The sequence below is a fragment of the Uloborus diversus genome, chromosome 9 (genome assembly GCF_026930045.1).
Source record: "Uloborus diversus isolate 005 chromosome 9, Udiv.v.3.1, whole genome shotgun sequence".
Taxonomy (NCBI): Eukaryota; Metazoa; Arthropoda; class Arachnida; order Araneae; family Uloboridae; genus Uloborus; species Uloborus diversus.
In genome coordinates, this window is record NC_072739.1 from 54,180,418 (window position 1) to 54,206,916 (window position 26,499).

A 26,499-nucleotide genomic window follows, 5' to 3' on the forward strand; every position below is an offset into this window, starting at 1 on the left:
TTTTGCCTGTTTTACAAATCTATCTATGCTTCGAGATAACTTAATTTGCAATATCATGTTTCATATGTAAATAGCTCGCCCAGGATAACACTGTATCATATCACCAAGGAGGAAGTAAATTCATAATTTCAAATACAGATATTGTTTTCTGAAAAGGACTCCATTTACACTCTGCAACTAAAAATGCACTAATTAAATTAGTCATCGGTGGGATAACTTCATTGAAAAAAATCTCATCGCACAATAATACTTACTTTTACTTTTTGTCTTATTCTTAAATGAAAAATATATAATATATAACAAAAAGTTGTTGGCGCAGTATAGCCCTCAAGGACTCTTGCGCCATAAAAATCAAACCAACCAACCAACCAAATCACTAATTATTGGGGACCTGAACGCAGCGCTCCTTATGGAGCAATGGTTGCTCCAACTGTATAGAAAAGGCTTTGTTTGAGAACGTTATCGACAAAATACTCAATCTCTATAACCCCAACTCCCCTACACATTTTTCTGGCCATATTAACACAAAAATTGATCTCGCTAGAAAAAATAGATGAAACAATATCTTGACAATAAATCTTGAAAAATAAGTAAAGGGCAAAGTCACATAATAACGAGACAAACACTGAATTAAAAAGAACTTTTTATTTTAAACTACTTGAAGTTTTATGCCTTTTACTTCAAAATACGTTTATTGAATGAAAAATAAATAGTGTAAAACAAAGAATCGTTTGGCGCAGTATTGCCCTTAAGGGTTCTTGAGATTCAGAAATCAGAAAAACTACTCTATTTTCTCATACCGTAGTACCCTTTGCAATGTTCTGTAGCAACGAAATATTAAAAAAAAAAAATGTTGAAAAAAAATATGAAAAAACCGACCTTAGCAAACTTTCTATTTCTCTTCGCTTTTCATGCCCTTACCAACCGCAACTCCTCCATCCAACAGCACCCCCCCCCCCCAAAAAAAAAAAAAAATGTAATAAATAAATAACACGGAAAAACGGTGAACTCCACATCCCCCGATTCACCAGGCTCACCGTGCGAATGACAACCATCCGACTTCAACAACCGCAAAACCCTTCCGTGCCACAGCGACTCAAAGAATTTTTTTTAACCTTTTTTGCTCCTGCCTGTTGTATGTATGATAGATGTGCAAATCAATGTAAGTCAAAAATATTTAAAGTATTAGTGTTGCTTCAAGAATTACTTATAAAAAAAAATCTTAACATTCAACTTGCTAAGACCTGGTTTGAACAGGTCTTATTTTGAATTTCTGTTTCGAGTTGGCAACGTTTTGAGGAAAATAAATGACGACTAACGGCGAGATGAGTATTGTGATTTGTTGTTGTTATTTTTGCTTTATAAATTATTATCCCTTACATGAAAAAATATTCATAACCTTCATCACCTTCTTTTGCTATTTTGCTTGCTTTTTCTGTGAAGTCAATAAGATCCTCCTCAAGTTCTTGAATAAGTATTTTTGTCTATTTTTTGTCACTATTTCGATAGAATCATGCCAGGATTTGTCCATAGCTTCGGAATTTTCTTGACAATCACTTTAAGTGTCTTTCATTTCTTTATCCATTCCTGTATTCGTTTCCTTATTTACTTCTTCATTCATTTTTCCATCATTTCTTTCATCAATTTCGTTATCAACTTCAGTTTCTTGATCCATGTCGTTTTGCATTTGTTGAGCCTGGCTCAATCTTTTATGCGCATAATAGCCAGTTATTGCTCCTTTACCTAAGCCAGCAGCAAAAATCACAATTTCTGAAGCCTTCATGTTCTCAGAAGAAATCTTTAAAATATCAACGTAATATCAAATATCAAATCAGAAAAACGACTTCGTCTTTATAGGATGATTCTGTCTTGAAACTTTTGCTGAAAATCGGGTTATGTATTTTCTGGATACTCAGGTTCAGCGGGAACGTTCTTTTGTAGAACGTGCCACAAATGACTGGCAGCCGTTGTCCTTGGTGTACCATCATTTAAATATTATGGCAGAGCTGCCAACCTATTTCGCACAGTTATGTGTAGTAAGAATGAAAAAAGAAAATGTGTAGTTTCAAGTGCTTATGTGTAGTCTTCTGGTGTATGGTTCAATTTACTTTCCCTTATCTTCTACCATCATGTGAGATGAGGGAAAGGGAGGGGGGGGGGGGCAATGCTTAAAGCCGTATATTTAATTTAGTAAAAACACTACACAAAACAATTTACGCATAATTTTAAGATTATAAATAGAAAATTATAATGTCCTCCAACGGGAGGTTTTTCAAATATATGTCAAGCGGAAACTTAGATGAAGAACTGCAAAATCAAACTTACCTTCTTGTTAACTAACTGATAAAAAAGAAACCCTCAGAGGTTAAGACTTTATTAAAGATAATATAGTTGCCCGTCTTGCTTTAGTAGTTAGTTAATACGGAAATTCCTTCAAATAACAAGATTCATCACACATTATTTTCCTGAGAAATTAAATCCTTTAAAATTATTACTTCTATTTTGTCAAGGGACACTTTTCAGCATTTAGCATGAGGCACAATACAAAATTTTCAGATTCGATCCTTTTCCTCTCATCCCTCAGTTCATCATCTGTAATGAATGACACGTCATGGCCCAAATATTCAAGAACAATATCTTTTTTTCTTTTTGAAATTTTCGTGATTAATTTTTGAACAAAGGGGGGGGGGGGGGAACGGCAATTATATCCTGTTCTATAACAGGAACAGGATATAATTGCCGTGTCAGTTTCCACGGCAATTATATCCTGTACTTCTACACAAGTTGTATTGTTATCCTGTTCTTGATATAGAACAGGTTATAATTGCCGTGTCAGTTTCCACGGCAATTATATCCTGTATTTCTACACATGTTGTATAGTCACTTAATGCGACAAGAGAATCGGCCATCTGAAACGGCTGGCAGTAAGTGGTGGTGGGAATAATTCCCATCTGGTCTAGTGAAACTAGACCAGATCCATGAGTTCAAAGATGTGCAAGAAGTCCAAGAAAAGCAGTGGATTTGCCCCAGCCTCTTCTCTGGAAAAACCCAGGCATTGGAGGGTGTGATGGAGAGAAAAGAGGGCGTCGTTGCATTTGAGCAAAGTAGGGTAATTTGGCAGTAAGTTTTTGCGCTATATGCAGTTTTTAAAATAAGTGCTCTGCTGAAACTTTGTACAAATGCGGAATGAGAAAGACAAATTGCTTAGAGTCAAGTTCTCTTTTCCATTGACAATTTCACACTTTATCCTTTATTCAAAAAGAACGAATTTAAATTTAGTACTTGTTTTGTTAAAGTGTGTCCTCGTTGCGTATTTTAAACGAAGTTCTTAACATAATCATTTTGCATGCCTTTACCTTCCGCAGTAACCATTTTCAGTAGCATTTTGTTTAAAAACGAGTAAATTATTCACAAAGAAATTGCTTTCGTCTAAAAGTCTTTTTCAATTTTCCCTGAGAATATTCGACGGGAAAACAGGATTGTGCCGAAAGAGGTCCCTATGACTTTGCTGCATTGGGTAAATGTAGAAGTAAATGAATATTTGTTCGTTTGCTTCGTGATTCCATAAATATCAGGAACCCCTGCAACAAACTTTTTGAATAGTATTTTTGCATGTACAATGCTGGTGATGCCAGAAGAATCCCCACCCACCCACTCACTCTGATACTTTTCAAAATTTTATGTCATGAGTTGTCTGCAGTTTCCTAGTCATTTCAGATGGCTGTTTCACTTTTTTAATGTGCAATTAAGTTCTAGAATTTTTGCTTTACTGAGTGCATAAATGTAGTTGGATGCTCCAACCATAAGGTTTGTAATGTGCTGCGCGACACCCAAAAGTACTGATTCATACATTCAAGCTGAAATATGGATACAACTCAGAGTTCTCAGCGTCCTTTGACTACATTAACACTTTTTTGTTTCATTGTAGACAGCTCTGCATATTCTGCGGTACTTTTCAATGTTTGCACAGCTACATTTTCTTTGTACTCATAAATGTGACAAAACTCTTTGCCTCTTTTCAATATGCATGCCTTGATGTTCGCGCAAACCGCAACCAAATTTGCTGTTGTATGGGATGAAGCCCTGGCAAAGGAGTTATTGAAATACTTTTGTATTGATGGTAGACCGAATTTATTAACCCAATTCATGTCCTTTCTTACTGGAAATTTCTATCATCTCCGTCTCAAAGGGTTTTAAAAAACATATTCATTAAAGGTTATCTCTTTCAAACCATAATCCACAAACAAAAATATTGTTCCTTTTTTATGCTGGAGGTATTTATAATGGTATGAGCCGTATGTTACATTGCGCCTTCTTATACATAGGAATGCCCTCTACATTAAACTGGACTGATATATCGTTTAAGTCCTTTAAACCTGACACTGAAGATTAAATATTACCAAAATTGTCCTGATTTTACATTTGAATTAAGGTTAAAAGCTACTTTACAGGATAATCATTCTCCAGTCTCTTCTACATCAGTTGCTTTGCAAACCTATATTACACTTTGATCCATAAATGGGCTATATAAATGGATTTCACTAGTTTTATCAAATGCAGAAATAATTTTATTTCAAAAAATGTGAAGCGAAAGTGGCACACTACATGGTGGTAAGAGAAGCTGCAGTAATTGAAGAAATGCTTCATTACAAGTTTTATACGGATTGAATCAAAAATAAATGAGGAAACAGAGGAACCTCGGTTTTACGTCATCTGTCGGACGAGTGATAAAAAACGTACCAAGCGGGAAAACGTAAAATCAGGCATTTTCTTAAGAATCTAAGGATATTGTTTAAAACTTCACACTTATGCAATGAACTAGTGGACAAAATCTGTCATCTTTACTTGTTTTTCTTTTCTAGCTATAATTTCAGTTATAGTTCTGTACTAACAATTTTTTGTAACCTTGCCTTTTAATTTGCATTTGCTAATAAAAATTGTTTTGGAGTTCGCATTGTTTGATTAGCTGTGGGGACATCCTCTATTATTTCCTCTTCGTCATCACCACTATCATAGGAAACGGTATAAAATCCGATATCGATGGGATTTGTGATATGATGAGCTCTCTATCTCAGTCGATATATGCGTCATCGGCTTCTGGTAGATTTTCACTTTCAGCCACACAATCTTCTTCAGTTTCATTGGAATTTGAAGATGAAGTGTTTGTTTTCAAGTCGGCTTCCAGGGGGGGGGGGAAGCCTGCTTTTTTGAACACATTAGTGACGCATTTTTTGTCAATACTGTCTCACGCTGCGCAAGTCAAATTTAGAGCTAATACATTTATCCTGACTTTTGAAGCATCTTGCAATTCACTTGATCTGAGGAAAGCAAGTGTTTTCTTTACCAATTGTTTCCTGTAGTGTGCCGTAAATGAACGGATGATTTCAAGATCCCAAGGCTGAAGCTGACTGGTGCAATTCGCTGAGAAAAATTCAACTCGCACATTTTTCAATTTCAAATCCAAATGAGCAGACCACTGATCAATAATCAAAATAACGTTTCGCTTTTACAAGCGCATTTTTTATTTTTCTCCAATTTTCGTAGAAAATCTTTAAATAACGATCGAGTCATCCATGACTTATTATTCGAAGCGTAATCCGTAGGTAAACTGTTTACATTTTTAAAACACTGCAGTTTGTGCTCTACCGACCACAAGAGGTGTTGTTAACTTTTCACTTCCGTCGGCATTTATACATAATAAAACAGTCAAGCGCATTTTTGAAAGTTTCCCCCGTGTCAGTTTTCGTCTTTGACCGTCAATATTTAGTTGGGTAGCAAGTTGAAAAACAGTTTCGTCTCATCAACGTTAAATACTTCTCTTGGATTGTAACCTTTTAATAAATTTGTCAAAGTATTCGCTCCCTTTTTTGTGAAGAATGAAATGACTTTGTGGAAATTCAAATATTCTTTTGCAGCTTTTAATTCAGTTGATAAGCTTTTAATGTCTTGTTTACTCTCATTCAGCTGTAAAAGATTTTCTTCAGCTGCTTTTTTTTAAATGTTCTATATCGTTCCTTTTCTTTTTTTGCTTCTAATTTTCTCTTATCTTGCTTCAGGTAACTATTGTAACTCCTGTAAGTCACATTAGCTAAAGTTTTTTTTTTTTTTTGAAATAGGAATTATTTCAGGTGTGTTGTGTGATTTCAGAGTGTCACTTACCGTTAACCTAGCATTTGAATTGACATTGAAGCTCTGTCCTCTGTTAGAATTTTGACAGATCGAGAAAAACCTCTCTCCACATCTACACTACCATTAATCAGAGTTAATGTAAGCTTGATGATCTTGCTAAGGTTTTCAAACTTCAACTTATTCTGGCATTTTGTTTTTAATATTGAATCCCAGTAATGGTCAATTAGACAGTGGCATTCATTGATAACTTCTGCCTCTAACAATTTCCATTCATCAACCAGATGATCAATGTTAATTTCTATGAGCCTAGAATAAGAAGTTTTATTGATAGGTTGAATACTTTCAGGATTCTTGATATTTTTTGGATTCAAGCATCCTAAAGTTTCATGCATCGATTAAATCCAAAGCGAAACTAAAGGATTTCTATCCCATACATAACATTCAGCATAAAAAGCGGGAAACTCCGTGTAGAAAAAGTAATTTTCTACCATCCGCTTAGCCTAATCTGCAAGCACACGTACTTCTTTGGTAAATTGTGATGGATCCAGAAATCTTTCAGATATGTTGATAAAAGCATTAAGATTTGATTAAAAATTACATGAAATTTATATAATGTAATTTTATACGAATAAAAAATTAACTACGAGAACCATTTTTTCCTTATGGGGCATTCCAAGGTATTTTTGACATTTATGTAGAGTCCGTAACATGACCTTTTTTGCCATAACTTTTTAATTTACTGTTTGATTAGCATATTATTTTATTTTGATCTTTTCCCACCAACACACCAGCTCAGATTAAAATAATTTGCAAATCAAACGGTAAATTAAAAAGTTATGGCAAAAAAAGGTCACGTTACGGACTCTACATAATGTCCAAAATACCGTGGAATGCCCCTTATGCAAAACATGAGTTTACTTAAGTGGATCTTTAATTAGAAGGCAGAGGTCCTATTCAATAATTTAAACATTTGAATCAAACTTGGTGGTGTGTTCTATCATTGCAAAGAGTAAAATTAGCGGACTTTTTGGTTCTCTTGTTAATATTGTGCAATATATTCACGTCAGTACTGAAATTTTTGAAAAATTGTTCGTAGTCGTGTTTTCAATTTAAATTCAAATATTTTGCATTTAAAACAAGACTTCATCATACTTTTGTAGCTTCAATCAATTTAGTTTATTTTTAATAACAGAATTGTGATGGATAGGAGGAGAAGATATAGAATAGCAGAACCTTGAAAGAAAAAATAATAACAAAAAATACGAGTGTCCACATGAAGTTTTTACGGTTTTTATATTGAGCTGCGCATCTGTCACTAAAATAATGAACATAAATATTGTGCGGGAAGTTGCTTTTCAAAAATTGCGTTAATAATTTTTGTGTTTCATAGACGAATGCTGTATCGTGTTCTAAATCGTCTGACAGGATACATATACTTGTTGTCATTAAGTTTTCAGTTTCATTACTAGAGGTGTAAATAACTGCTGTGTGTAATCATGGGACGCTCCGCACTCCCGTGATTTCGGGTTTTAATTCACTATTCTCTCGACTTTGCATGGTGTATCTCGAAAATAATAGTTATGTATAGTGACGGGTGTTCAATAATTATCAGACTTGAGGAAAAAAAATCAGTAAGATTGCGGGAAAATAACCAAAAAGAGTAAGCATTTTAAATCCTCCGATTGCAGGAAAAGCCTCAAAACAAAAACCAAAATTTTATTTGTTTATATTCGAGAAAAAAAATGGCAAGAGATCTTTCATTTAACGATTTTCTTCACGCTACAACTACTATAAAAGCATTGTTACGGAAAGTTGAGATGAAGCACTGTATAATGATTTGAATGGAGGAAAGCCTCCGAAAAATGGGGATTTTATTTTGAAACCTGAGTCATTATTAATAGTTTTTAATTGATATCTCGGCTAATTATTATCGGAGGATTATGTTAAATCGCCGAACATGAAGACAGGAAGATTACGAATCCATCGATACCTGGCTGGATGGTCAGTTCATTGGCGTTCGGGAGAAGTTATTTGGACATACATACATAGATACATATGCTCAGTTTTTAATTATATAAGATTGAATTTATTCTCTAAGCTTACAGGAATATTGATCAGGTCAGCTTCTATATGTTTGCCGAAAGCGGGTTGTAATAAAATTTTCCCACTAGAGTTAACATCCTTTTCTATCAATTCTTCACTGATAACGGACATTTGCGTTCCATTGTCAATAACTCCCTCTATTTGCTTGTTTCTATAATTAATTTTCATTTTCACCAGATCCGACACTATGTTTTCCTTTTCTCTACTATTCAGGAAATCCCTGTTTACGCGAGCCACAAACTTATTGTTGTCATCTATCCTATTTAACGCTCGTCCTCCTTTAGAGTTGTTTTCATAATTGACCCTAACCCCCTGTGCTTTTACTGTTTCCTTGTTTTCATTACAATATTTTGCAATGTCACCCTTTAGTTTACATTTATAACAAGTTTTCCCCGTATTATTGTTTCTTTCCCATCTCATATTATTTTTCTGTCTTGGTTCAGTATATCCTTTCTCTTTATTCTCTGAAGTATTTTCCACCACCCTCTCATGTATCTCGGCTAAGTAAGCTGCCTCACATATTTTAAATCCGGCACCTTTTTCCTGTAACCCAAAATATTCTTTTGTCTCCCATAGCATTTCTGCCTTTAATCTATCCGCCACGACAACGTTACGCAATTCTTCCTTCGTTTCAGCATTTTTACTTTTAAGTAGTCTAAGATTAATTTCCTCGCAATATCGAATCTTTCTCTGAATTCATCTGGGATCAACCTATTATGCTTCAAAACTTCCTCTTTTATTCTCTCATACTTGTTAAGCTCTTCCGCTTTTAAATTTATAAATAACGGCCTCACGAAACAGCCTAACAGTGGTACGACTAGCCGTTCCTGAAACTCTTCTTGGCACATTTTGTGACGAAAACACTACTACTATTGTTTCAAAAAACAAAGGTAAATCTCCCACGTCCGAAGGTACAGGTTTAATCAACGACTTGAGTACTCTATAGTACCTCGGCAAGGACGACGGGTTTCCCTTTTCCTTGCCCCCCGTGTCCGTTAACCTTGTCGTGTTGGGGGGGGGGGGGGGCTTGCGGTGTGGTGAGTTCGGGGCGAGCTCTTGGGAGGAGTCGTGAACCCCCAGTTGCTCAAACAGAATATCGGCGGGAGAGGATTTTTCTCCCTTCCTTCCCTCATCACACTTAACAAATGCGGACGAAAACCCCTAAGCCAAGGTGTGTCAACCGTGCCGATGGCTGCGTGGTACCGGGGGTAGTCGGTGCCTCAAACGGGAGTCTTCAGGGATAGCAGGCGAACCCTGATGTAAAAGCCTTACCCCTGTGCAGGGGGGCTACACAGGGGCTAGACCCCAGTTTTACTCTCGATTCTCAGATTAATTTATGGATGATAACAAAGAATACCTCTCCCCCTTGTGGGGAGCGTCAGACAGAACCGCTGACATCTGCTAAATTTTTTGTTATACCAGGTTGTCCCAAAAGTTCTGCACCATACAAGCATCGAAATAAAAAGCAATGGTATCAGAAACGCAAAGTATTTTATTCAGCAAAATACAGGCCATTGTGATTCAGGACAGCTAGCCAACGTTGTGCCAAAATTCCAATTTGGTGATGATACCATGAGGCAGGTTTCGAATCGAAAAATTGTTGACAAGCGTGTGTCACCTCGTCATAGTCATTGAATTGTTTACCACACAGGAAGTGCGTCATGGAACGAAACAAACCGTAGTCGGAAGGGGCAATATCAGGGCTATAAGCAGAATGCGGAAGAACCTCCATGCAATCGAGTTCCTCGAGTTTCGCTCGCACTGTTCTGGAGCGATGAGCTGGTGCGTTGTCATGTTGCAGCAATACTCTCTTTCTGTTTGTCAGAGCGGGGTATTTCTGTACAAGTACAGAGTGAACACGCTCCAGTTGTTCGGCATAGAGGTCCCCTGTGACGGCACGGCCCGCAGGAACCAATTCGAAGTGAATCATGCCATGGATATTCCACAAAACACACAGCATGATCTTTTTGGCGAATCTGTCCTGTTTCGCGTGGGCCTGGGTATCTTGACCTCGTGGTACGCACTGTTTGCGCGTGTCTGGATATCGGAGAAACACCCACTTCTCATCCCCAGTAACGATTCGTTTCCAGAATAGATCATCCCTAGGGTTTTTCAAAAGTTCTTGACAGAGTTTCACTCTTATCGGCCTGCCGTTAGGTCAGCTCATATGGACTTTGTCTCGGTCGCTTATTCCTGAATTCCTGTTCAAGGAGCCTCCGGTGCACTGTATTTTTGGATACTCCTATCCTGTGTGCTATCGAACGTGTGCTGGTTTGAGGTTCGGCCAGGACAGCAGCTGCCACAGCTGTCCCAATATCCAATTTTGGCCGTCCACTTCGAGGCTGCTCTTCCAGGCTCCAATCGCCAGACGAAAAACGTTTGAACCACCGGAATGCTGTGGACGATTGATCGTATCAGGTCCTTCAACTGCACAGATTTCCTCGCTAGCAGCTTTCGCACTTAGCCCTTTTTTCCCCGAGAAAACGAAGCACGGCACGTGTCGCAGTTTTTGAATCACACATCTTTCGCGATATTACACTACTACTACGGACGCTATTCTCCTCAATAAACATCCACACTATTCTATGACCTCTACTTGTTACCTTGGTGGCAGTTTTGAGCGCATGCACATCTTACTGTGTTGTCTGATCCACGTCGCAATCTGCATACCATTGATGGTGCAGAACTTTTGGGACAACCTGGTAGAAAGAAACGAAAATTTCACATTTACTGCAGTTTCACCATTTCTAATAAACAAAGCCTTGGTAAATATTATTGGTGAATTTCAATCTGTAAAAAATACACGTACTGGTGAATTATTAGTGGAAATAAAACACCTAAAATAAGTTCAACATATCCTATCTATCAAACAATTAGGTCCATATCTTTGTACAGTTTCGCCACATTCAACATTAAACTTTTCTCGTGGAATCATTTCGAAGCCGGACCTTCTATTTACACCAGAGGAGGAAATTCTAGAAGAAATGAAGGACCAACACGTAAGTGGAGTGAAAAGGATCACTATCAAACGCAATGGCGTAATGCAGAATACGAAACATGTAATTCTGACCTTTAGTACGCCTATCCTCCCTTCACGTGTCAAAGCTGGATATTTCTCATGCCCTGTTAGACCATATATTCCAAACCCGCTACGGTGCTTTAAGTGCCAGCGCTTTGGGCATTCCAAGCTGTCATGCCGTGGCGCAGAAACTTGTGCCAGATGTGCTGAGGCCGGCCACGATAGCAATGAACGCTCAAAGGAATTCAAATGTGTCAACTGCAAAGGAGATCACCCGTCCTACACTATAAAATGCACAAAATGGCTCTCTGAAAAAGAAATACAGGTAATCAAAACTACTCAGAATATATCATACCCAGACGCACAAAAAATAGTTCAGTCTCGTACACCTTCGGCAGGACTTTCATATGCTGCAGCAGTAAGAAAAGTATTCAATTCCTCCAGTACACAAACAGATCCTCAAATTAACACAATAACCAGCACTAAATCAACGAAGTCCCCTAAATCAAAAAACAAACAGCTCAATACTCCTAAGCCACCACCAAAAAATTGTAACGAAACTAAAATACAAACTGCACAAAATCCAAGTACAAGTTACTCAGCTATCTTAATTTGCAACAATCCAACTGAACAAAAACAAAAGAAAACTGTTGAAAAAAAGAAAATTATCCAAACACGTGCGAAAATTGGGGAAGTCTCTAAACAGAGGCTCCCAAAATTTCATAATTTTAAAAAAGAGGACTTTTTACTTTCTAGTAAGAAAGTAAAATTGACTAAATGCCAAATCGAAAAATACCAACAACTTCCTCCCCAAGAGGAAGATGAGGATGTTGAATTCAAAGATCTTCCGTCATCTGACGATGAAGGGTGGACGGACCATCCTCCTTCATGAGTGGCTTCCTCTTCTCCCGGCCGTTTCTCCTTTCGTTTCTCTTCGTGACCCTGAGCATTCTTTCTTGGAATTGTCAGAGTTACTCGCATAATGTCATACACATAAAAGATCTTGTCGAATATCACCAACCCGCCATATTCTGTCTTCAAGAAACATTTCTGTCCCCTGTTGACAGATCGAAGTTGAAAGGTTTTGACATATACCGCAAGGACTGCTTGTCAGGCGACCGCCGTTGTGGAGGAGTGGCATTGCTAATCAATAATGATTACACATCTCTCCAGCTCAACATCAACACATCCCTGCAAGCAGTAGCTGAGCGACTTCACCTTAACTCGCTGTTCGCAGTTTGTTCTATATATATTCCACCTTCTTATTACCCCCCCGTGTCCGTTTACCTTGTCGTGGTGGGGGGGGGGGCTTGGGCTGTGGTGAGTTCGGGGCGAGCTCTTGGGAGGAGTCGTGAACCCCCAGTTGCTCAAACAGAATATCGGCGGGAAGGGACTTTTGTTCCCTTCCTTCCCTCATCACACTTACCAAAGTCGGACAGAACCCCTTAAGCCAAGGTGTCTCTACCGTGCCCGTGGCTGCGTGGTACCGGGGGTAGTTGGTGCCTCAAACGGTTGACGTCAGGGATAGCAGGCGAACCCTGGTGTAAAAGCCTTACCCCTGTGCAGGGGGGGCTACACAGGGGCTAGACCCCAGTTTTTCCCCTCAGTTCCCAGGTTAACCCATGGACAAAAACATAAAAAATACCTCTCCCCCTTGTGGGGAGCGTCAGAATGAATCGTATACCTCCGCAAAATTTTTCGTTATCAAAAGAAATGAAAACCTTTCATTTACTGCTGTATCGCCTTTTCTAATCAACAAAGCTCTTGTAAACCTAATCGGCGAATTTAAATCAGTAAAAAAAACACGAACAGGCGAGCTTTTGGTAGAATTAAATAACAAACAAGTTCAACTCATACTAGCTTTTAAAGAATTAGGTCCTTATCTTTGCACAGTTACAGCCCACTCTACATTAAACTTTTCTCGGGGAGTAATTTCAGTGCCAGACCTTCTATTCACACCAGAGAAGGAAATCCTAGATGAAATGAAGGAACAACACGTAAGTGGAGTGAAAAGGATCACTATTAAACGCAATGGCGTAATGCAGAATACGAAACATGTCATTCTGACCTTTAGTACGCCTATCCTCCCTTCACGTGTCAAAGCTGAATATCTCTCATACCCTGTTACACCATACATTCCTAACCCGCTACGGTGCTTTAAGTGCCAGCGCTTTGGGCATTCCAAGCTGTCATGCCGTGGCACAGAAACTTGTGCCAGATGTGCTGAGGCCAGCCACGATAGCAATGAATGCTCAAAGGAATTCAAATGTGTCAACTGCAAAGGAGATCACCCGTCCTACTCTAGAAAATGCCCTAAATGGCTCTCCGAGGAAGAAATACAGGTTATCAAAACTACTCAGAATATATCATATCCAGACGCACAAAAAATAGTTCAGTCTCGTACCCCTCTATCTGGACTTTGAAATGCTGCAGCAGTAAGAAAAGTATTCAATTCCACCGGTACACAAACAGATCCTCAAATCATTACAATAACCAGCACTAAATCAACTAACTCTCCTAAATCAAAAAAAAAAAAAAAAGACAGGTCAATATTCCTAAGCCTCCACAAAAAAATAATAATGAAATTCAAGTACAAAGTACACAAATCCCAAGTACAAGTTACTCAACTAAATTAATTTCGAAGAAACCAACTGATGAAAAAAAAAAAAAAAAATTTGTAGAGAAAAAGAAATTTATTCAAACGCGCGCAAAAATTGGGGTAGCCTCTAAACAGAGGCCCCCAAAATTTTATAATTTTAAAAAAGAGGACTTTTTACTTTCTAGTAAGAAAATAAAATTAACTAAGTCCGAAATCGAAAAACTCCAACAACCTCCTCCCCAAGAGGAGGACGAGGATGTCGATTTTGAAGATCTTCCGCCATCCGACGATGAAGGGTGGACGGACCATCCTCCTTCTTGAGTTACTTTTTCTTCTTCTGGCTGTTTCTCCTTCCTTTTCTCTTAATGGCCCTGAGCATTCTTTCTTGGAATTGTCAGAGTTACTCGTATAATGTCACGGACATCAAAGATCTTGTCGAATATCACCAACCGGCCATATTCTGTCTGCAAGAAACATTTCTGTCCCCTGTTGATAGACCGAGGTTGAAAGGTTTTGACATATACCGCAAGGACTGCTTGTCAGGCGACCGCCGTTGTGGAGGAGTGGCATTGCTAATCAATAATGATTATGCATCTAGCCAGCTCAATACCAACACATCCCTGCAAGCAGTAGCTGCGCGCGTTCACCTCCACTCGCTATTCACAGTTTGCTCTATATATATTCCACCTTCTTACGACTTGAGAAGCGTGGAGTTGCAGACATTGGTTGATCAACTTGCTCCCCCATTTGTCATCTTGGGGGATTTTAATGGCCATAATCCTCTCTGGGGGAGTTCAGACTCTAGCAGCAAAGGTCTAATCATTGGAAACTTTATTGAAGACAACGATCTATGTGTTCTAAACGACGGTGAAAATACCTATTTCCACCTTCCTACGCAAGCCTACCATGCCATCGATCTTGCAATATCCTAACCTTCCTTTCTGCCACTTTGGGATTTCCAGGTGCAGGGTGGTCTCTACACTAGTGGCCACTTTTCAATCAAAATAACATATACTGGACGCTGCAGCTATCAGCAGCATCAGCAAGGCCGTCTTCGCATTGATCGAGCTGATTGGGCAGCATTTACCCATTTGGCAGAAATAACATCGGAAGACGTGACTGACATTGATATTGATGTAGCGCTAAAGCGAGTAACCGACATTATCTTAAACGCAGCGAACGCTGCTATACCAAGAATCTCTAAAGGCAGGATCAAATATCCTAAGGCATGGTGGAACTCTGCTTGCCAAGAAGCTCAGAAGAAACAAAAAAAAAAAAAAAGCATGGAACACATTTCGTCGATACCCGACCACACAAAATCTTGGTGACTTAAACGAGCTCGTGCTGAAGCTCGTAGGATTCGACGGAAAAGCCAGCGGGACTCGTGGCAGGCCTATGTCAGCACAATCACGACGTCCACCCCGTCCAAGACTGTATGGGGTAAAATAAAAAAAATCGCTGGAAACTATAGCATATCTTTTGCTCCAATTCTGGAGAAAAATGGTCAACTTTTATCTGATCACAAAGAGGTAGCTGACTGCCTGGCGACTCACTTGGCTGAACTCTCCAGCGCAAATAATTACTGTTCTAAGTTTTTAGCTATTAAATCTCATAAAGAGCGAAGAATTCTTGATTTTATTCAAACTTTATTCATCAATACAACACAATTTACCTTTCATGAACTAAATATTGCTTTACAAAAATCAAGAAACACATCACCTGGCTCTGACGAAATACACAATAGCATGTTAAAAAATCTAAGCAGTTCTTCATTAGAAAATATTCTGCAGCTTTTTAATAGATTTTATTCCGAACATAGATTCCCAAAATCCTGGAGTCAAGCAACAGTTATCCCTATCCTTAAACCAAATAAACAATGATAAACCTGAGAGCTATAGACCTATAGCTCTCACTAGTTGCCTATGTAAACTCATGGAACGGATGGTAAACGCCAGACTGATGCACATTCTGGAGTCACATCATCTCATATCCTCATATCAAAGTGGATTTAGGCGTGGCAGATGCACAATAGACAATCTAATTCTTCTCGAAACATCAGTAAGAAAAGCATTTCTTAAACGAAAACATCTTGTGAGCGTATTTTTCGATATTGAAAAAGCATACGACCGTACCTGGAGGTATGGGATCCTCAAAACCCTGCACGAGTATGGGTTGCGAGGTAATTTACCCATCTTTCTCTCCAATTTTCTGAAACATCGTTCTTTTCGTGTACGCGTCAAGTCTGTTCTGTCGGATACCTTCATTCCAGAAGAAGGAGTACCCTAGGGAAGTGTACTAAGCGCAACTCTATTCATAATAGCAATCAATAGCTTAAGTGACCAATTGCCTCCCGCTGTAAAAGGTGCCATATTCGTGGATGATTTTCAAATTTCTTTCTCATCAACGAGCATGAGTATCGTTGAAAGACAACTTCAAATTGCAATCAATAAAGTAACCCAATGGGCGGAAGAAAATGGCTTCACTTTCTCTGCTCAAAAAACATTCTGTATCCACTTCAGCCGTAAAAGAGGAATTCACCCTGATCCAAATCTTCTCCTCAATAATCTCCTCAATCCCAGTCTTACCATGCCATCGATCTCGTAATATGCTCACCTTCTTTTCTGCCACGTTGGGAGTTTCATGTGGAGGTTGATCTCTACAGCAGTGGCCACTTTCCGATCAGGATAACCTCTACTGGACGCTGCGGCCATCAGCAAGCCTTACTTCGCATTGATCCAGCTGATTGGGCAGCGTTTACCGAGTTGGCAGAAATAAGATCGGAAGACGTGACTAATATTGATATTGATGTAGCGGTAAGATGAGTAACCGACATTATCTTGACGGCAGCAAACGTTGCTATAACAAAAACCACTAAAGGCAGGATCAATTTTCCTAAGCCTTGGTGGAACCTTGATTGTCAGGAAGCTCGTAAGGCACAAAAAAAAAGTATGGAGCACTTTTCGTCGATATCCGACCACACAAAATCTTGTGGCACTTAAACGAGCTCGTGCTGACGCTCGGAGGAGTACCCCAGGGAAGTGTACTAAGCGTAACTCTATTCATAATAGCAATCAATAGCTTAATTGACCAATTGCCTCCCGCTGTAAAAGGTACCATGTTCGTAGATGATTTTCAAATTTCTTTCTCTTCATCGAGCATGAGTATCATTGAAAGACAACTTCAAATCGCTATAAATAAAGTATCACAATGGGCGAAGAAAATGGCTTCAGTTTCTCTGCTCAAAAAACATTCTGTATCCACTTCTGCTTCTTGAAACTACATATCCTTAAAGTCTTAGCGAACACTTCTTGGGGTGCTGATACAAAGTCTCTGTTAAGAATATACAGAGCTCTGATACGCTCAAAACTTGATTATGGATGCCAAATTTATGGCTCCGCTGCAAAAACCTATCTGAAAAATCGGGATCCAATACATAATCAGGCGTTGCGCACTGCACAGGAGCCTTTCGAACTTCACCTATCAACAGTCTTACTATCCTTGCACACGAACCATCTCTAAACAATAGACGCCTCAGACTTTCTTCAAATTTTTATTTCAAAACAAAACCTTGCACCAATCGCCCACTACATCTCCATATTTTTAATCCATCTAACGTTGCTTTATTTCTGCACCGGCCTTCGATGACCCCAACATTTGGGATCCGAATGCGTCGGGTACTCTCAGACCTGCAGTTAACAAATTTCAAAATCGTCATTACAATAATACTAATTGAACCATGAAGCAAAGTCATACCTTCTATATAATCAATGATTTCTCAAAATTCCCAAAACAAACTACTGCTGATACAGTTCATCAACAAGTCTTTCATGAGATCAAATGCAAGTATTCTGATTATAAACACATTTTTACTGACGGATCAAAAGCAAACGATTACGTCGGATTTTCCACAATAATTAATGATCAAGTTACGGCAGAAAAATTAAACACATCTTGCTCGGTATTTACTGCCAGAAATAAAAGCTATTTTTTCATCGCTACAATCAATAACCCAATCCGTCTACAAAAAGTGGGTGATATTCACCGACTCCAAGAGTTCAGTGGAAGCCATCACTCACTGCAATAATAATAGCCATCCTATAGTCATCCAGTCATATCTTTTATACAAAAACCGTTATGCAAAATAATTTTGAAGTTATCTTTTGTTGGATCCCTGGTCATGTGGGCATTGCTGGCAATAAGGCAGCCGATTCAGCTGGCAGAGCTGCAAGTATCCTGGTCGATAATAGTGTCCCTTTGGATGATATCAAAAACGCCATCGTTGTAAGCCTCAACACGTATTGGCATGGGACGTGGAATTCAGAAATCAAAAATAAATTGCATTCAATCCAGCCCTCCACTAGAGGTTTCGGATTATTAAATATCACCAGGAGAGGACAAGTCTTATTAGCTCGACTTCGCATTGGACATACCAGATTCACCCACAAATATCTCTTAAGTCATGAACCAGTTCCAACATGCATTACATGTGATGTAAATCAGACAGTGTTGCACATTTTATGCAACTGCCCTAATTTTAATCAAATACGTTATAAATATTTTAATAATTTTAACCCATCTTTGAAGGATTTGCTGGGGGAGCCACCCCATCGCAATTTGTACTCCTTCCTCCAGGAAATTGGATTCTCCTTTTTAATTTAGTGTTTGTCACGTCATTATGTGATTTCGTCCTTTCCTTATTTTTCAAGATATTGTTTGGTCCATTTTGTCTTTATCTTCAAATTGTTTATATGTTTTTATCGGCTGCACTTTTTTAAAACTAGCACTTGCAGTTTTATGCTTTCTTCTTCAGAATATGCTTTTATTTACTTTACTCTTGAATGAAAAATAAATAGCATATAATAAAAAATCGTTTGGCGCAGTATAGCCCTCAAGGGCTCTTGCGCCATAAAAATCAAATCAACCAACCAACCAACCCTTTTCCTTCTATCTATTTTGATTACTTTCCGTTAATTCTAATTTTCTAATTTCCAATTTCTTTTCTTTTAATGCTATCTCCTTTTCCCTTAAATCAATGTTTCTCAACCTTAATTGAATTTCACTATCTCTTTCCACAGCCACTGACATTTTAGTATTTTACTCTGAGTGCATAACACTGGTGACATACAACGAATTTCCAAAAGAAGAGAAATAGAAATTTGAAGACTTAAACTACACCAGTTGCTGGAGTTCTCGGTGATTCTCAGCAGTTGCTTCGGGCTCCTCTCAGCTTTCATTTGTTCCTCGTCCGAACAATAAGCATTCCTTGTCACCTCAAGGCACTTCTCATGGCAGGTCCAAGCTTCGGTTGGCTGGTTTATTAGCTTTTAATGGCGCAAGAGCCCTTGAGGGCTGTGCTGCGCCAAACAATTCTTATTAACACTAAAGTTTAATGTCAGGAAATGGTAAAAGCAAACGTCTTTTGAAGTAAAAAGCATAAAACTTTAAAAGGTGGTCCCGGGTTCGAATCCCAGCTCGGGTATGGATGTACTTTCTCTCTTCTGTCCTTCCTTTGTATAAATGTGTTTTAGTGCTGTGAATGGTTGCCTACCTATTAACGGGTCCCTATGGCATGCGTGTATTGTGGAAATCGGACTTCAGACCAAATTACGGTACAGTTGAAAAAGTGAAGTAGCGCACCCCAAATTGCCAGCCTTGCTTTTCACAAGACAACAACAACAAGGATCTCATCCGGATGAGCTGAATAAACATTATATTCTAAAATATTGATTCAGCTCATCAACTCTTCGGGACATTGCCAAGCGCTCGCTTTACACATGAGTAAATTTGTTGGGTCAACTCGGTTCCGGTTTAACAGCGTTGTGGGATATTTTTAGAAGAAAAATTGAATCTACAAAGCTGCCTCGTGTGAAGATAATGGAATTTTCAAGAGTTAGCAAGCAACTGTTTTGAAAAGTTGATTGAACTAACCTTGGGGGGGGGGGGGGGGCCTTGTGTTTATGAAGTCCTAATAGAATGCTACATGTAAAAAAGCACTTTTAGAACTTTACCTAAACATGTGATTGCATTGGAGTTTTAGTCTGCAGTAAGCAAATTTCGCCGAATGCTATTAGTTTTGCTGAATCATCAGACAAAATTTGTTGAATAAGGACATTTTTGGAAGTTTATATTGGCCTCCCGTGATCTTCCATCGGGGCGCACCTGGTTGTAATCCTTTTCATCTGCCATAACATTGTGTGCGTGAAGACTTGAGATCAGTTTTTACTCAAGTACAAACCGGAAGGAGATGTAAAATTGTAGAAGCAGAAAGCAACCTAGCAAAGCATTGTCAAGAAGTATTAATTTACTCATTGTACATCACATTGAATGAATTTTTCATTTTTCTAATGTATTATCAGCATGATTATGACACATTTGGGCACACAATTTACTTTCAATTGATGGCAATTGATTTTTAGCCAGTCGGAGTAACATTAAAGTTTAAATTATGCATGATCCCGGTGTTGTCCCAACGTGAAACTTGACATAAATAAAGAAAATAAGTGTACAAAATATATATATATTTTTTCAGATTTTTAAAATCATTGTTGATCATTTTACGATGAAGTTCTTATTTGCAAGAAACCAGACTCTTATAGGCGTAATCATGGGTGCGTTCAGAGGTCTGGCCCGAGTGTCTCGTGACACTCGGGGCACGTCCCAAGGCGTTCAGAGTAATGGCCCGAGTCGCTCGGGACATGGCACAAGTGGCCCAGGAAATTTTGCTGGGCAGATAAGTCACGTGTTTGAGACACTCGCAAAGGTTGATGTTCATTAGTTGATATTTTTCTCTCCAATTCCTTCACTACTACAACCACGTTTTTGTGCGAGAGAAGTTTTTTTTTTGTCGATATTACGATATTTGCAAATGGAATTCCAAGAAGGAAATGTTTTTTGCTGCGACCAGTGCTTGCAACTATTTCCGAATCAGGAAGAGCTTGTTGCACATTCTTGTTTAGAGAAAAACGATTCCACTTTTGATTGGAAAACTCAGTCCGTACGCCTGTTCATCAGTTTGTACGCCGCGCATAAAAATGAAATGGACGCAATTACTGGGACAAATCAAAAAGTAAGTTTTTTTCTTTATTACTATAATTTACTTTTACTTTTCTGAAAGTCAGATTGACTAAATGTATATCTGTGTCTATTGAAATTCTAATTTAGCTTTCCTATTTTTAATCTGTTTGTGTTAGCACTTTTTTCAATGATTTCATGCATACCATATTTGTAAAAGTGGGAAAGGCATGCATCCTGCACAATTGAAATTTATGGAGGGGGGGGGGGATTTGATTGTGCGTTTGATCATACTATGATGGTGATGCGCATCCCTTATGTTTATATTTGCTATTGAAGTGATAAAAACCAACATTCTGGCTTATTAACGATTAAATTTTACTTTTCTAAGAAAATTTCCCAATGGTATTATCTAATTTTTTTTTAAATTTTTATTTTCATACCCAAGCTAGAGCCTTTAACTTTTTATTTCTTATAAGATATCATTACTAATTCTAAAAACAGTGATTGGATCAACATGATCATTGAGCTTGGAAATAAATATAAAAAATTCTCCAACCTGAAATCATGATTGAATACAAGGATGAGAATTTTAAGTGAAAAAGAGGAAATCGAAAAAAAAAAAAAAAAAAAATCCTAACACAAATTTTTAAGGTAGGTAAAAAAAAAAAAAAAAAAAAAAAAACATGCTATGTAGTTAACGAGTTCGAAATCCAGTCATCTTTTACGTTACGTAAAGCCCAAGACTTGACTGGCGTTTTTTTTTCAGAGTAATAAAAATATCACTTGCTACTGAAAATATTCTAGAGATTTTAACTAGATGCAATGCCTAAATCTACTAATCAGTATGATTTAAAGAACATGAAATTCATTTAAACCCTTCAATTTGACGGTTTAATAATAATTAAAAAAAGGAAATATCTTTGCTTGTTTCTTAATAGAGTATAGTACACATCAAGTTAGTGAAAAATTTATTCCGGTAGTAAATGCAAAGAGATAGCAATTTTGAAAATGAAGGAGACAAAATAAAAAATATATAAGAATTAAAGGTTAAATACTTTGGATTTGTATTTTAAAGATCTACAAAAAACACATCATTAATAAAAATCAACACAATTGAAACAAAAATACAATTAAACCAGAAATTCAAGTTTTAACTTTCAGACAATCAAATTCTCATAAGGAACATGCAGCATTTTGATTGAAAATTTTTCATTTTTTAATCCAATAAAAATAAGTCATTCCATTTATTTGCCTCTAAACAAGGGGGGGGGGGGGGTAATCATTACTAATGACAAAGAAAATTTCATTTCTCATATCAGATAAAAGCTATCAATAATAAAACTGCAAATAAAAAAGTTGTTCAAGTAAAATTATTTTTGAATGCATTTTGACAGGTTTACTACGCAATAAATATGTTATTAATTATTTTCGATATAATTAACTGAAAATTTGGGATAAAGAAAAAGAATTAATAGGGAGATAAAAGTAGAATAAAAAAATAATGGAGTTCCGCGTTTTTCTTGGGTGAAAATACTGGAAATATGGTAAAACTCTGGAGCACACCAACAATTCTCATCCCTGCTAATACATTTTTTTACAGAGAATTCATGATGCGAATTCTCTTCTGAATCCCGCCTTCACTAGGTATCCTGCGAGCAGGTTCATCATCATCAGAATCTGAATTGGAACTGGGATTGGAATTGGATTTACGAGGTGGGACATAAAATTCTTCCTCATTTTCATTCCTATTCTCTCTTCTTGCGATGTTGTGTAGCACACAACATGCCATGATCAAAGTTGGGATCCAATGAGTATCCGACATTTCACACTTAATTAGGCGACGAAATTTTCCCTTCAGTAAACCAAACGCCCTTTCAACAGTTTGTCTTGTTTTGCTCAGTTTTTCATTGTACTTAACTTGCTGCCTTGTAAGGTGGCCATTATCTCGAAAAGGAGTGAGCAACAACCTGTGGAGAGGATATGCTTTATCCCCCAATAGGTGGAAATCTTCTAAAACTCTGCTTCTGAATGTTTGCCCCAAATTTGATTTAGCAAACACTCTAGCATCATGAACTGAGCCAACTTCCCCTACATAACAGTCGATGAATTCCAATCTGAAAAAAAAAGTTGAACTTGTCAAATATAAAAGGCTGAAATTGATAAGATTCAAACAGCAGATACTTTAGTTTTATTTGCTTTTAATTTGTTAAACGAACTTTGTTAAAGCACAGCTAAAATACATTAAGGAATGAAACTAGTGTTTTAGCTGAATAATTAATTTAAAATTAAGAAACATTTACCCAAATGAATTTTGACTTTTCATTTCCTTAATTTTTTTACGTTGTCCTACACTAAAAACATAATTTTCATGCATCAAATAGTTTATGTGTTTCAAAAAAAATATTACAAGAAAAGCAAAATATTTCCATTTTAAAAATAGTATTTATCATCCATTTCTATTTTACAATGTTTTAAAAACATTAACAGGGTTCGTACTCAATTTCAGAAATAAAATGAAGGAGTTTTGGAGGAGTACTAATGGACTGTCATTAAAGGATGTCCCCCTTTTAATACATATATCATAACAGGAATTTACTAATCAATTATTTATTTAACACTATCACTTAATATAGTACATCTGCTTATGTATTTTTAAGTATTTAAATAATAATTAGACAACCTGACTTTTGCTGCTGTGGTGGAGGGGAAACCAATAATCGTAAAACTTGAAAAAAAAAAAAAAAAAAAAATAGCAAAGCAGCATTTAAGCAGGTTATACTTTACTTATGAAATGTCTTAGTCACCTAATAATATTTTCACCTTCAACTTTTATGACTTCACTATGTTCAATTTGTAAATCACATCTTTATGAAAAAAACATACAAAATGACTACATTAAAATCCCCCTTGTGACTAAGTTAGTTGTCGATCGAATAGTTACTGTCATAGAGGAAGATTATGTAGTCTTGAACTAAAAAAGGAGTTTTGAAGGAGTTCAAACCAAAATGAAGGAGTATTGGAGAAGTTTTGAAGGAGTGTACGAACCCTGATCAAGTTCTCTTTATCGATTGATTATTGATTAATTGGCAGGCACTGTGCCCGGTTTTCCCCCCAGAAATTCAGAATTTACCCGCTTCTCCAGGTTTTTAAGTGTCCGAAAAATTCTCAAACTGTTCTAAGTGAGTACGTATTCTTAACTCTGCTTCAACCAATAAGAAATTTCCAAATCGAGTTGGTTCTCTATTTAACGACTTTCGAAGGACCACAAAAATCGGCCTTAAGTAGAATGCGTGCGAAAATAGAATACTTCTAAAAGTACAGTGGAGCATCCGGGACCATGAAAAGTCGTTAACTAAAGCGTCGTTGAACAGAGAATCAACTGTATTCATTCATTATATGCACAATGAAGTGTATGCATTACTTTGTGTGAGTTTTAATAGACATCATTAAGTATTTAGCTATAAAATTAAGCTGAATTTACCTGCTATTTACAACACCTTGCAAAATGATGGAATGGTAGTTGTCCCTATTTATATAAACATCCGGGTATTCTTGGGGGCCTTTAATCTGTATGTGAGTGCCATCTATGCACCCAATAACACCCGGAAAGCCAGCCATTCTTTTAAAGTCCACCTCTGTTTGTCTCATCTTTGCCAAATTAGGCCAACTGATGAGTCTCTGGGATAATTTAGCAGTTGCACAACTCACTCTTCTGCTGAACACCAGCACCACGGATTTTCCAACGTCAAATCTATCGCCAACTGATCTACAAAGGAGTAATACAAAATAATTAATTACTTACGCAACATATTATTTTTATCTGGTTTAAGAACAATTATATTTTTTATTCCCAATTTACAAACAATTTAATTTTTTCACTTTATTCTATGACAAATCAACTTCTTTCTCTTTTTTTTTCTCAACAAGACCTTAAAGTTTAAATAACCATAGGAAATTAAGTTACATAATCAGATGATTTATTAAAATACTCAACTGTCTGCAACTTGATGTTTAAAAATCATCTATATATATAAAAATGAATGTTTGTCTGTATGTCATCGATGAACTCAAAAACCGATTATTATGAAAATTGGTATATATATATGTATTTTTCCACGGAGAAGGTTTGTATAATATGCTTATTGATCCCACTCAGTATAATGATGTATTTTAAATGGGTAAGATGAATATGATATTCGTATTAATGGAAGTTACCCCAGATGGCGCTTACATATATCAAGAAGTTCAATACCAATTAATAGATTTGGCGTAACAACGTGCGCCAGGTACAGCTAGTATATTATACAATGATTTTCTTTCATGAAATTTGTCACAGGTTTAGCATGCAATTATTAATCCAAATATTAAATTACCTGTAAGAGTCGGGAGTAGCCAACAACCAAAGTGTAACTAAGATTTCTTTAAATAAATCAAATGCTGGAAGTCTTCTCGCTTCATCAAACTCTGGATCATGAATGATCTATAAAACAAAATAAAACATGTCAGTATATGACTTTCTTTAACAGGCTTTATCACATGGATGAACAACAAGCTACAAACTAATTGTCTGCCAACTTTCATGAAAATCGGCCCAACGGTCTAGGCGCTATGCGCCTCACAGACATCCCGACTTTCAGCTTTGTTATTAGTAGAAATAAGACTCAAAGATATCATTTCCTTGAAAATGAATAATTTCAATGATACAGTTGACCAAAAAAAGGAAAAAAATAACTGAGAGACTATATAGGATAATTGCTTCGTTATTTGAGACATTGAGTTGCAAAATTAATGTTTGATTAGCTTGTGAGGATGTTTACAACAAGATTAAAACCAAAAATGACTGTCCCAAAAAAAAAAGCCATAGCCAATGAAAAGTACGTGTAAATATTGTTCAAATTTTTATTCCTCATTATCATTTATTCACAGCATTGAAAATGAAAAAATTTTTAAAACACTAAAACCAGCTAGTGGTGTGTGCCCTTTCGGATACTTGCGATGCTGGGGAAGGGGGCAGGGAGCATCCCGGTATCCCGGTTTAAGTCTAATTATAAGCTCCATTCAATTACCATGTACGGCGGTTAACAAATATAGTCTAACTACAACAATATTTTGAAATGAGTTTATCCAAAATAAACGCTTTTATCGCAGCATGTATTTAAATCAAACAATAAGTTTATCATACCATTCTTCCCAATCCTTCAACACTTTCACGACTTATACGGAAGTGGCTCCTGAAATCTGTATCCAGCATTGCTCGAACAGTTTCTTCGCGGTAGTTCTTTACTCTGGGGACGTCCCTTCTTTTCCTTAATCCATATACTATTAAAATTTCATCCTCAGAAGACGAACTTTCTTCGGAATCGCTATGAGTTTCCAGTACTTGCTGCGCTAAAAGCATTACCACCCTTCTGTTGTCCGCCATGTTGTTATGTCCCAATTGGCCCAAGCGCCGTTCAGAGCACAACTGCTTGGGCTCTGCCCCATACGTTTTTTATGACGTCATGGCTGGGACATTCGGGCGTCTCGTGCCAGCACTCTGAACGCACCCCATATTTTATTTTATCCAAAATACTTATCTGGACAACAGAACTACAATAACAACAACAACCAACAAAAAGACGAAGCAAGCTTTCTT

At 37.3% G+C, this 26,499-nt stretch overlaps 1 protein-coding gene across 1 annotated transcript; it reads right to left on the minus strand.

The window, feature by feature from the left end:
* Positions 1-21,544: 21,544 nt before the first annotated feature.
* LOC129230221 (putative nuclease HARBI1) lies at positions 21,545-26,286 on the minus strand. Its single transcript, XM_054864623.1, has 4 exons — positions 26,047-26,286; positions 25,238-25,344; positions 24,346-24,630; positions 21,545-22,978 (listed from the first exon to the last, which is right to left on the minus strand). Exons 1-4 carry the CDS (start codon positions 26,284-26,286, stop codon positions 22,459-22,461), a joined length of 1,152 nt encoding a protein of 383 aa, XP_054720598.1. The 3' UTR covers positions 21,545-22,458.
* Between the last annotated feature and the right edge of the window lie 213 nt (positions 26,287-26,499).

What these genes read in the sequence shown, in the direction of transcription:
- LOC129230221 (XM_054864623.1), bottom strand. Translation starts at nt 26,286, where the DNA reads ATGGCGGACAACAGAAGGGTGGTAATGCTTTTAGCGCAGCAAGTACTG. An exon ending in TTGAAGGATTGGGAAGAATG is followed by an intron (nt 25,345 to 26,046) that starts GTATGATAAACT and finishes TTTGTTTTATAG; the next exon opens with ATCATTCATGATCCAGAGTT. An exon ending in CAAGGTGTTGTAAATAGCAG is followed by an intron (nt 22,979 to 24,345) that starts GTAAATTCAGCT and finishes TTTTTTTTTCAG; the next exon opens with ATTGGAATTCATCGACTGTT.